The sequence below is a fragment of the Lycium ferocissimum genome, unplaced genomic scaffold (genome assembly GCF_029784015.1).
Source record: "Lycium ferocissimum isolate CSIRO_LF1 unplaced genomic scaffold, AGI_CSIRO_Lferr_CH_V1 ctg17622, whole genome shotgun sequence".
NCBI lineage: Eukaryota > Viridiplantae > Streptophyta > Magnoliopsida > Solanales > Solanaceae > Lycium > Lycium ferocissimum.
In genome coordinates this window covers 2,665-14,369 of record NW_026717312.1, presented here as the reverse complement: position 1 = coordinate 14,369, position 11,705 = coordinate 2,665, and the positions used below count along the sequence as shown (strand labels likewise).

General features: G+C 32.9%; 5 protein-coding genes across 5 annotated transcripts; 2 read left to right on the top strand and 3 right to left on the bottom strand.

Moving 5' to 3' along the window:
* The first annotated feature begins 657 nt into the window (after positions 1-657).
* Positions 658-4,050, top strand: LOC132042745 (uncharacterized). The gene is made up of 9 exons (XM_059433273.1): positions 658-774; positions 872-904; positions 1,000-1,110; positions 1,200-1,392; positions 1,528-1,626; positions 1,998-2,090; positions 2,373-2,742; positions 2,813-2,936; positions 3,288-4,050. The coding sequence occupies exons 1-7, from the start codon at positions 658-660 to the stop codon at positions 2,561-2,563; spliced, it is 837 nt and encodes a 278-aa protein (XP_059289256.1). The 3' UTR covers positions 2,564-2,742; positions 2,813-2,936; positions 3,288-4,050.
* A 1,639-nt stretch (positions 4,051-5,689) lies between these two features.
* On the bottom strand, positions 5,690-6,363 carry LOC132042744 (uncharacterized). Its single transcript, XM_059433272.1, has 2 exons — positions 6,229-6,363; positions 5,690-6,124 (listed from the first exon to the last, which is right to left on the bottom strand). Exons 1-2 carry the CDS (start codon positions 6,361-6,363, stop codon positions 5,690-5,692), a joined length of 570 nt encoding a protein of 189 aa, XP_059289255.1.
* A 55-nt stretch (positions 6,364-6,418) lies between these two features.
* On the bottom strand, positions 6,419-7,307 carry LOC132042748 (uncharacterized). Its single transcript, XM_059433277.1, has 3 exons — positions 6,929-7,307; positions 6,737-6,842; positions 6,419-6,620 (listed from the first exon to the last, which is right to left on the bottom strand). Exons 1-3 carry the CDS (start codon positions 7,305-7,307, stop codon positions 6,419-6,421), a joined length of 687 nt encoding a protein of 228 aa, XP_059289260.1.
* LOC132042746 (uncharacterized) lies at positions 6,453-8,790 on the bottom strand. The gene is made up of 2 exons (XM_059433274.1): positions 8,433-8,790; positions 6,453-8,178 (listed from the first exon to the last, which is right to left on the bottom strand). Exons 1-2 carry the CDS (start codon positions 8,491-8,493, stop codon positions 7,625-7,627), a joined length of 615 nt encoding a protein of 204 aa, XP_059289257.1. The 5' UTR covers positions 8,494-8,790; the 3' UTR covers positions 6,453-7,624.
* Positions 8,791-9,686: 896 nt separating this feature from the next.
* On the top strand, positions 9,687-11,504 carry LOC132042747 (berberine bridge enzyme-like 22). The gene has a single exon (XM_059433276.1). The coding sequence runs from the start codon at positions 9,719-9,721 to the stop codon at positions 11,351-11,353; it is 1,635 nt and encodes a 544-aa protein (XP_059289259.1). The 5' UTR covers positions 9,687-9,718; the 3' UTR covers positions 11,354-11,504.
* The last annotated feature ends 201 nt before the right edge of the window (positions 11,505-11,705 follow it).

The window sequence follows — 11,705 nt, the reverse complement described above, 5'->3', positions numbered from 1 at the left end:
CATTTTAAATATTCCCCCAAGCCCTATGAAATTTTTGATATGTACTTCACTCGAAAGTTCGTTTAGATAATCCGCCGTGATGTCCGAAAGGTACGTATTATGATTCAGTCCGATTTCATTGATTTGATTCGTTATTCGATATTCGTTATTCGATATGCTCCATTGAGTCTCTGGATATTTTTTATTGCATTAGTTTCTCACTACTCCACTCGTGGATGCCTCAATGTTTCCCACACCGAGCCCTCGGGCCGGATATGTTCTCAAGCGTATGTCTCCGCATTGTTCGCCGCGCCCCCGGTGAGGGGAAGTATATATAAAATGGGTCAGGGTGGTGTATGTTGTGCCATGTACGCTTATTCCGATATCCGATTATGTGATCCGACGTGGCCACTGCAGATGTTTTGATTTGTTTCGAGATATTCCCTACTCGAAGTATGATGTGTTTTGGCGCGGGACTAAGGGAGCGCCTCTCGCATTCGTTTGCTTTCCGACCGAGTCCCACATATTCCGGGGGCCGGGGCCGTTGTATTTGGTTTCTCCGCACGCATTACTTATGATTTAGTGCCCAAATGTTTTAATAGACTTGCTAACCTATATGAATACACGTGTAATTTTTTGTTTTTGTTAGGTGGTTTTTTCCAACATCACACCAAAACGATGAATTGCCACTTCTCACCGAGTTACTCGGACGTGCCACGACCACGTACTACCACAAGTGATACACCATCTGTACATGGTTTTGAGTTTGAGGCATTGAAGAATGAGGTTGTAAATGTACGTATCGAATTCACTTTTTTTTTTTTTTAAAAGGTATGGAATGATTATGATTTGGTTAACACATATATGGCCCATAATTTCTACTTCTTTATAGGTTCGTGAAGATTTGAAACTATTTCAGAAGAAGGTATTTGTCGGATATTATAAATTATAAAGTTCATTATTTTTTTTCTATTGAAATAAACAAATGATCATAAATTTATTGTTTACTGCTTATTTCAGGTAGAGGATGATTTTAAACAGTTGAAGCAACACTTGGATAAATCAATATTGGACATACTTACAGAGATCAAGTCCTTACATGGCAGGCAGACGGAAAATAATGAATATGAGGTTTTTTTTAAAAAAAAAAAAAACTTTGATGGTGTTTCCTCTATATTATTAATTCAATTTTAAATTAATAAAGCATAATTAATATACAGGGTACTGGAGGTGTTAAGGTTGTAGATGGAAAAAGAACCTATAGTGGTGACCAGAATGACAAGTATCATGACATACAAGCTGAGGTTGATGAACAAGCGGCTAAGGGTGCGGTTGGTGGGCATGATGGAAGTGTGCCAATATCTGGTCAAGCTGCAGCATATTTGAAGACCCAAAGTAATCCTTTAATTTCAAGTAAATTATATTAATGTCCATATTTCACATCCTTAAATAGATATATCATAGATGTATCAAAATGTGTATGAAATTTTTTTCAGTTAATATTTTTTAAACTTAATTATCATTCATATTTTTGTATGAAACGTGTAGCTGGTATGCATGCTGGAATTGGTGAAGCATGTGATAATGATCGAGATGATCTAGAAGCATTGAAGAGTCTACATGATCAAGAAGAATTGAAGATTCAAGGTCATTCTTTTGCTTGATATAAATTTCTTAGAATCTGCCATACTTACATCTAAAAAATCATATATGAAAACTATATATAAAGTGTATTAACATAGCTTCTATTTAGTAGAGAATATATTGGCATCATTTCTCTAGGCTTTTTCATTTTAATTACATGACAATTGAAATTACTTTGTATGAATGTATGGTCTAAATAGAGTTTTAGCTCAATCTTTTGAGTGTAGTCCATTTGGTGTTAATTATATTAGTAGGTATCATATTTCTCACCCATAAATCCATTCAGAAAACTGTATAAAAAGTGTAGCAAAAAAAGTATTTAATTGTCAATTCAGTATTTAACTTCTGGACATAATTATTGATGCAAAATGTAGTTGGTGTGCATGATGGGTTTGATGGAGCGGGTGATAATTGTCTATTTCATCAAGAAGTCTCAATGATTCATACTGAACATGTTCCTAATTTAGGTAAGGACTTCACTGTTCATTGAAATGTATTTGTTTGACAGAGGGTTTTATGCAGTAGCTTTCCATTTACTTTCATGTATATATCTGATAGTATATGTGTTAATACTACCTGATAGCTTTCATGTACATTCATGCTTGACTTGTGAATTGTTTGAATCATGAACTTATTGTGCATGATGGAGATGTTAAATTGTATAGATGCTAAATCTGTTAGTTTCATACAGTTTCTAAAGATTTATGAAATATATTGTATTAAATTTTTTGAAATTTTGAATTTTGCAGATACTTCTTTAGATGATGTGGTTGTTGGTATTGATAAAATGGGTAGTTTCTGCAATTCTGTTTCCAAAACCCCTACTCTAGATGACATTGAATTGCCTGCATATAGCGAGACCCAGATTGTTGCGATTGAAAACAGTTACTATTCTAACAATGTCACTCCTGAACAACAGCCAAGACTCAGAAAGACTTGAAAATACAAATCATCTCTGTATGCTGGTTTTAGTTCAGCTGGCAGCAGCTCTGATAAATCACCTATATATTTCAACATAAAACATCCTTTTGCAAATTACAATGGATTCGAAGTTGATGATGCACTGCTCAATGAATTTACATCTTGGGTATATGCTAAAGTCTCTAAACGGAAGAACAGGTATGTATAAAATATATTATTTATTTAACTATTTTTCTTGCAAACATTTATGGTTTTTGTTGGCTTCCAGAATTTCAGCATACACTTTAAAGGACAACAAGATTGTCAATCCTTATGATTTGGGAGTTAAGAAAGTTGACAAAATGGAGTGGTTCTACAATGTCATTCAAACTGGGAAAGCGTGGGAAGACTCGGTATGTTGTATCCAAACTTCTGATTTGTTTATTTCATTTTTTATATGCTGTATGAAAAATACTTTGAAGCTGAATTTTTGGGTGTTGCAAGAATGGTGGTTTATGTTGAGATGGCATTAGGATATGTGTGTGGCCATTGTTGGCACAAGTGCTATGTGGATTATATGATTTTGACGTTTATATGTATGAAATTTGTGTGGAATGTTGTTTTGAGATATCCATATGTGTATGAAATGTGCATATATCAGTATGCATATTATAAAAACTGATATATGACTGTTAAACTGAATACTTAATAACAGAAATTCTTTACCATTCTTACTTATATTTTAATTGACATTCTTTTTTCAGCATGTTGATGTCATTATGTATTACTTGAGGAAAAAAGCAAAGTATGGTCCAAATAACCCAGTGAGATACACAACAACAGATTGTTTTTTCATAAAGTGGGTTGAGGCTATCCACAAGCAGTACAAGGAATACAAAAATGATAAGCGTTTTATTACTGCTGATCATAATGTGGCAAAAATTATTCGTGGGTTTAAACTGATTGCAAATATTGCTTGGGATAGAGTTGATAATGTGCTCATCCCGGTCAATATAAGCGAAGAATACCATTGGGTGTTGGTTGTTTTATGTATGAAAAGAAGGTGTCTCTACGTATATGATTCATTCCGGGTGGGGGGCTATGCATACTAATTCAATTCGAGAAGTTGTTGAAAGGCTGGCCACCATGATACCTCTCTTTTTCAATTGCACTGGATTTTATGGGAAAAGGAATGACATAAATCGGATAATCGAACCAAAGATATGTGGGGAAGAGCTTTGATGATCCTTTGGAATATGTCTTTGTGGATCATTTGCCAGAACAACATCCAGAGTCTAAGTATGTATCTCTACTTTATATAATGTTTTTAACATATTATAATAGTGTTCATACATATTAAATATTAACTGTTTCATTATGTTTGTGATTATTTACAGTGATTGTGGGTTATACACATGTGCATTTGCTGAATATATCAGCCAAGGTGTATTTGAAATTTCTGAAGAAGATTTTGATGCCGCTCTTCATCGTCGGAGGTATGGTGCCCTGCTGTGGGATTATGCAAGAAAAAAGCGGTGATGGAGCTATTAGTGAGAGTGAAGTAACAGGAATGTTACCAAATAGATTGGGTGGTCCAAAAATTTGCAAGGAACCAGTACCTGAAAGGGGGAAATTACCGAGACTGAAACGAAAAGTTTAGAATTAGTGACTAGTTATTAGTTTGTTGGTGTAAGAAAGATGATTTTTGTTGGTGTTGGCCTAAGTAGTTGATTGTTTTGTTGGTGAATTAAGTTTGATTAATATGATACTTTTATTATTCTTACACCTTATATCATTAGTTTTTAATTTGTTTACCAATGTAGTTATGTTAATACAGTTTTTAATTTTAAATCAATGATCCACCATGTTTGTTCTCTAATACACAAAATATACAAGTTTCACATGTTTCCACATGAAATATAAACTAGATACATCATTTTTTTTTACAATAATAATAACGATGATTTTATCCATCATGAATATATATATATGTTGCACATGTTTTCACATGAAGTATATAAACTATATTAAACCAATGATCAACCAAATTTGATCTTCTAATACATAAAATGTACAATATCCATACATATTTCATACATTATTTTTACAATAATGATACAGTAAACAAATAAAATTCTTCCATCTTAAGTTTTATACATTATTGATACACTAAACAATATAAGATTTTATACATCATGAAACGTGTTATATAGATATATATATATATATATATATAGATATATATATATATATATATGTTGCATACATTATTTATACTATATTGATACACTAAAAAGATATGAAATTTGTTGTGTTTCATATACATATATGAAAATTGTTGTGTTTCATACGTTATTTATACAATAATGATACACTAAATGATACAATATCCATACATAATGTTGCATACATTATATATACATATGTTTCATACATTATTTATACAATAATGTATACACTAATGATACAATTTCCATACATATTTCATACATTTATTTATAGAATAATGCTACATTAAACAAATAAAATTCTACCAACTACATTTTCATACATTATTGAAACACTAAACACTGTAAGATTTATACAAAATGAAACGTCATATATATATGTATGGTGCATACATTATTTATACAATATTGATACACTAAAAAGAATTTTGATCATTCACTAACATAACACTTTCCTTTTATATGAAACATGTTATGTGATACATTATTTATACAATATTGATACACTAAACAACTAAACTAATACCAACTAAATCTCCTGATACATTATCTATACAATATTGATACACTAAACAACTAAAGTTCTACCAATTGAAGTTTTATACAATATTGAGTTGTTAAATAGAATGCCATGATATTTCAACCGTTTTGATACAAATTTTACAGTCAAACTAAACAACTAAAGTTCTGATGCATTAAATATGCCAAAAAAAAAAAAAAAAACCTCCAACGAATTACATTGAAAAACAAGTTTATTACTACAACAACATGGAACAAAAATAAAAAAAAATCCATCCATGAAATAAAAAATAAATTCTTGCTAGCCATATTACAATAGACAATGCTGCGTCAAAATAAATTTAGAATTTATAAAGTAATGAGTGTCTACTAACAGTGAATGTAAAAAAATATGAAAATTGGCTATATGGAATTTAATTTCATTTGGGCAAATTGCTACATGTCTTCTTGTTGTGCCCCTCTATGCCACACTTGCTACATGTCATCTTTTCCCTCTTAAATTTCACCTCATAAAATGGTTTCATTCTCTTCAACGATGGCCTCCCTGGAGGTCTTTTAGAATCTGGTGGTAAAACAATTTGTTCCAACACATCAAATGGTATCTCCCATGTACTCTCGCATGGAAGAGGTTCCACTGGTATGGCATATGTATCTTTGAAATTTTTATTGCTGTAGTAGGCAGAGCAGTAGTCCTCTCCATGTTGGTGCCTGTACATTATAGCAGCCAAAGCATGTCCACATGGTATCTCATCAAGTTGAAACCTTCCACAACTACAAATCTTACTTCGAAGACACACACTAAATCTCTTCATACCATCTGTCACTGTATGTAGGAATTCAGTGGAAGCCCTTACCTACCATAAAAAAGTTGGATCACAATTTAAATTCAGAAATTTAACAAAAAACATACAACATAAATACATAAATCATACCCTATTCATACAGTTTAAATACTTACAGTCATGCGGTGTGATAATTCCTTGTTATCCTCATAAGCTTCATTGTACTCATTAGTAAGATCAGTGAATGTATTTCTCCCTTCTTCACTGTGTTTTTCATTCCAAGTTTCAATCAATTGTCTCATGTAATCCATTAACTTACAGACTAGAAATTCTCTAGCTTTGGCAATGCTTGCGTCGTTTATAGATTCAAAGAATGTTTGAAGTCAACGTCCATGTCCTCTTCACTGTTGCATGTACCCGAGACCATTTATGATACCCACTATCAAATAAGTATACACCCAACTTCTTATCTATTGTGTCCAGCCTTCCCATGAGTTCACTAAATTCTTGAAGAGTGTATGCTTTAGCTAATGCAAAGTATAGTTTCCTGACTTGTTCTTGATTTCCCCTGCATTTCTTAAGTAAATTATTCCACAAATGTCAAATACATGCATAATGAGTCAGCCCGGATATACTAATGCAGAAGCTTTCCATATACTATCATGTCTATCTGATACAATGCACATATTCTCCCTTTCACCAAAAGCTATCCTAAATCTCTCAAAGAACCATGTCCAAGATGCATCATTCTCCGAATCAACTATTGCATATGCTAGTGGCAGTATACTACCTGTTTTTGTATAAAAATTATATGCAATCAATACGGTCATTTATAATTGAAATTTAAGCATAAAATTAAAAAAAAATATTACAAACCTCCTGGATCTAGTGTGCTTGCTATTAGCATAGTTCCTTCGTAAGTTGATTTTAGATGGGTGCCGTCAACAACTACTATAGGCCTACAATACTCCCATCCTCTAATACAAGGTTCCAATGCTACAAATGCATACAAGAAACGGTCTTCCGCTGTTTTTTCCAAACTAACAACTGACCCCGGATATGTCTTTTCCAGGATGTAAAAGTAGCTGGGTAACTTATTGTATGATTCAGTTGGATCCCCTCGCAACATGTTTAATGCCTTTTCCTTGGCTCTATAAGCTTGCATGTAAGTCATTGTTAAACCATGTTGTTTCCTCATATCTGATGCTATATCCTTTGGTGTGTATACTCTTTTTGGATCTTCATACTTATCCATTATCATAATTCCAACAACCGCCGTAGTTGCTTGACGTCTTGAATAAATCCTATCCTTTAATGAGCATGAATGTTGTTCACAAAATGATCTAATTTTGAAAAGCCCTGAATCATTCAAACTTGACGATTTAAAACTCCAAGAGCAATCGTCCGCAGGGCACTCAAGACAATAGCTATTGTTGGAAGAAAGAAAAAAATCAGAAACAGATTTTATATACAGTTTTCATACATATATCATACAACAATCCTAAACATAAATAATTGAAAGGATTGTTTAAAAGTTATATCTTACATATTATTCAACATATTGAAATAACATTAATTTTCATACCTTTTAGAACTAGATCTTCTAACCCGAAATTGGAATTGTTTCGAAAAGGCGTAGTTCTTCATAACCGCAACAATTGTTTCCTTGTCCTTATAAATCTGTTTTTCAGCAACAAATTCATATCGATTGTCGCTTATAATTCCATTTCGTTCACATTCCACAGCCTCAAAATCAACACTGGGAACCATGGCATTCAACTGATCAGTTTTTCCATTGTGTGAAGGTACGGATTGTATAGAATTCGAACCGCTGCCTCCATCGTCTTGGATTTCAATTAAATCCAAAGCTACATCCCTCAATGTAATACATAAAGGATACTTACTGAAGAAGTTTTTGTTTTCCTTTTTTTGGTCTAAATATACATGGACACCCATATCGTTGTGTATGGTCATTGGCGGGCATCTGTCACTAACAATGTATTTAATCTCCAATCCTTGAATTGTTGTATCTATTCCTAGTTGAGCAGCAATCACTGTGACCAAACCACTAAACTTTGATTTGGAATCGTATAATATTCCTTCAACTTCAAAATTTACGTATCTACCTGTCAAAAAATTAAAACAAAATACATTATAAGAACGACGATTATGATACAAATTTAATACAAAGTGCATACACAGTAACGACACATTACATAATCAAATATATACATACTAGATTCATCATTCATACATATTTTATACACAACTATACATATCATATGGTTTTAAACGGCAAAAAATTAAAAAAAAAAATATGGTTTCTACTAACATGAAAAAAACAAAATTTATAAGAAACTCGGCATTAACATATGAACACCTGATGCGTCCCATCTTCCATTGTGTTGTACCATTATTGAATGAATTGTCTCATCTGCCATTGAAACATACGAAATTTTTGATCCGGAACTTTGATATTGAATGTTTTATGAATTCTGAAATTTTCAACTTCAGTTAAATGAATTTTCAAGACTCTTCAACCGTGATGGTGAAAATATGGTTTCTACTTTAAATTGTCGTGGATTGCTGAAATCTGGGAGAAAAAAAAGGGGAGAGAAATTATGGGGAGTAGGATACTAATCGGTTACACCGTGATCTTTGGGTTTTCTTGTACCGTATATTAACTTCTTTTACTGTATTTGTTATTTTGTATAGGGTTTGTAAGTTTTCTAATCTTATTTTTTGCAAACTTGAAAGTATTGGTATTTTTTGTAAATACACCCTCCGAGAGAGAAAGAAAAAGAAAACAAATAGTGGAATACGATCCACTTATATATCTGGATGTTCTAATAGATACAAACAGGGGTGAAGCAACAATCAACACAGGGTGGTTCGTCAAACACCATTCACCAAAAAATTATATCGTTAATATAGGTTGAGTACTACTTTTGCACATATTAATTAAATTTTGAATATTCTAAGGAAATTTCTGACTTGGCAACTAGAGATGAACTACTTAAAAGCTAACATGACCAAACAAGTAAGAACAAAAGATATTTAGTTGATGTATTCCATAGAGCTAATAGTTACAAAGTTACAAATAATTTACAAATAATAAATATCAAAGACTTTAGCTTACAGCCAAAAATCAAAGTGGTCCTTGCCAGGTCGATAAGCAATTGTATTGTTCTCTTGCTCAAAAATATATTATTGACTAATAAGTATCGTTCTTATTTTCGATAATACTGACAAAATGTGTAGTTCACGTACAAACTTAATCTATATTCCAAATTCCAATTGAACTGGTTCATAAGGTCAAAGATTCCTGAGAGTAACGTTCTAAATTATTTAATCAATTTTCTGTTAATACTGACCTTAATTTATAGTAATTCATTTCAAGTCTGACTGTAACGTATTGCTATATATATATTTCTTTATTCAATTCTCTGTTAATGTGACCTTTAATTACTCATATTTATAGTTATTCATCTCACTGGATCTGAGACACCATAAAAGAAGCAATTTGCCTATTGTCTTTTTCCCATTTTCTATACAGAGTTCAGATTGCTCCACCTAAATAAAACGAGAACAAAGAATTTGATTTTTTTTTTTTTTACCCTACCAAGCACTCTAGCATCAACTTAGTAGCTTAACTCGTTCTGAAAAATGAGAAGACTTCAATTTCTTCCATTTTTGTTAGTTTCATTCTTGTTCTTGATAGAAACTAATGCTCAACAAGAGTTTCTTGATTGCATTTATAGCCACTCTTCAGACATAAACATCAAGAAACATATACACTTTCCAAAATCACCAACATATTCATCTCTCATTGAATATGGCCAGAAAAATCCAAGGTGGCTAAATTCTTCATCTGCACAACCAATTTTCATCATAGCCCCTAAAAACGAATCCGAAATCCAACCTATTATTCTTTGTAGCCAGAAATTTGGCTTACAAATTAGAGTGAAAAGTGGTGGCCATGACTATGAAGGTCTCTCTTTTCGCTCTGTAACGGAAACTCAATTCGTCATCATTGATTTATTCAAACTTGATGAAATCAACATAGACGAAAACAATCAAACGGCCTGGATTCAAACAGGGGTGACAATGGGGCAACTTTATTATGAAATTGCCAAGAAAAGCGAAAATCTTGCATTTCCAGGAGGATTGTATCCTACTATTGGCAGTGGTGGGCTAATTAGTGGGGGCGGAATCGGAACTTTGATGAGGAAATTTGGGCTATCAGCAGATAATGTCCTCGATGCTCGTGTAATGGACGTAAATGGAAAAATTCTGGACAGAGAGTCGATGGGAGAAGACATGTTTTGGGCTATACGAGGAGGAGGTGGATCAAGTTTTTGTGTCATTCTATCTTGGAAAATTAAATTGGTACGCATCCCATCAAAACTTACTACTTTCACAGTGCGTCGAAAGTTACAAGGGGAAACTATAAATTTACTCCAGAGATGGCAAAATGTGTCACATAGATTGCCTCAAGATTTGTTCATGAGAGTCTTGATTCAAAATATGGGAATTGGAAATGACAAAATAGTCCAAGTTTCATTTCAAGGGTTGTTTCTTGGGAGAGTGGGTGAGTTAATCCCATTGTTGAATCAAACTTTCCCCGAATTCGACTTAGTCCAAAAAGATTGTTTTCAAGATCTAGTGGTGAACTGCACTGAATTACCTTGCATAAAGAAAGAATGCTTTGAAGTACCCTGGATAAACGCAACGTTGTATTTTGCATCTAAGAGAACAAACGATTCGATTGAATTTTTAGTGAACAGGACCGTGCCAGAAACAAAGAATTACCAAAAGGCGACGTCTGATTTTGTGAAGAGTCCATTGCCAAAAGAGGTGTGGAGAATGATAAGAACAATGTTTCGCGATGAAGAAAGGCCTATGATAATTTTGGATCCATTGGGTGGAAGAATGGATGAAATTTCAGAATTTGAAATTCCATTTCCTCATAGAAAGGGAAATTTGTTCAATATTCAGTATATGGTGAATTGGGGTGATAATAGTGAAAGTATATCAAGCAAGAAGATTAATTGGTTAAGGGAGCTTTATGAGAAAATGGGACAATTTTTGTCAAATTCTTCTAGAAGTGCTTATCTCAATTATAGGGATCTTGATTTTGGCACTAATGATGGAGAATATAGCTATTCAAATTCTAGAGTTTGGGGTGAAAAATATTTTGATGGCAACTTTGAGAGGTTAGCAAAGGTGAAAAGCAAAGTGGATCCTGGCAATTTTTTCAGGTTTGAACAGAGTATTCCACCTCTTAGTGTGTCAACATGAGAGAAAGGTAAATGAAATACGAATTTCACGTGACGGGGAGATCGATTTTATAGGCCATTCCGGATGTTCTTTTTTAGTTACATGACCTTGTTAGCACAAGATCAATAGAATAAAGCACATAAGTTTTCTTTAGGGTCACGAGTTGTAACTAATCGTTTCCTCGTTGCACCTTCTTCTTGTTGATGTTGTTACTTTTTCCATTTATTGTTTTTGTTTGAGAATAACAAGAATGTATGGAACACTTACCTTTTGTTCACCTTCCTAATTAATCTAATTTTATTACTAATCTCAGATTTGACAAGTGAGAACCATTCTACTTTTCAAATACAACTCACAAGTTCATTAATTAAGG

What these genes read in the sequence shown, in the direction of transcription:
- LOC132042745 (XM_059433273.1), top strand. Translation starts at nt 658, where the DNA reads ATGAATTGCCACTTCTCACCGAGTTACTCGGACGTGCCACGACCACGT. An exon ending in TGAAACTATTTCAGAAGAAG is followed by an intron (nt 905 to 999) that starts GTATTTGTCGGA and finishes TGCTTATTTCAG; the next exon opens with GTAGAGGATGATTTTAAACA. An exon ending in CGGAAAATAATGAATATGAG is followed by an intron (nt 1,111 to 1,199) that starts GTTTTTTTTAAA and finishes ATTAATATACAG; the next exon opens with GGTACTGGAGGTGTTAAGGT.
- LOC132042744 (XM_059433272.1), bottom strand. Translation starts at nt 6,363, where the DNA reads ATGGATTACATGAGACAATTGATTGAAACTTGGAATGAAAAACACAGT. An exon ending in AATTATCACACCGCATGACT is followed by an intron (nt 6,125 to 6,228) that starts GTAAGTATTTAA and finishes TTTTTATGGTAG; the next exon opens with GTAAGGGCTTCCACTGAATT.
- LOC132042748 (XM_059433277.1), bottom strand. Translation starts at nt 7,307, where the DNA reads ATGGATAAGTATGAAGATCCAAAAAGAGTATACACACCAAAGGATATA. An exon ending in AAGCACACTAGATCCAGGAG is followed by an intron (nt 6,843 to 6,928) that starts GTTTGTAATATT and finishes ATACAAAAACAG; the next exon opens with GTAGTATACTGCCACTAGCA. An exon ending in TTTGGTGAAAGGGAGAATAT is followed by an intron (nt 6,621 to 6,736) that starts GTGCATTGTATC and finishes TAAGAAATGCAG; the next exon opens with GGGAAATCAAGAACAAGTCA.
- LOC132042746 (XM_059433274.1), bottom strand. Translation starts at nt 8,493, where the DNA reads ATGGCAGATGAGACAATTCATTCAATAATGGTACAACACAATGGAAGA. An exon ending in TGGAAGATGGGACGCATCAG is followed by an intron (nt 8,179 to 8,432) that starts GTGTTCATATGT and finishes ATTTTTTGACAG; the next exon opens with GTAGATACGTAAATTTTGAA.
- LOC132042747 (XM_059433276.1), top strand. Translation starts at nt 9,719, where the DNA reads ATGAGAAGACTTCAATTTCTTCCATTTTTGTTAGTTTCATTCTTGTTC.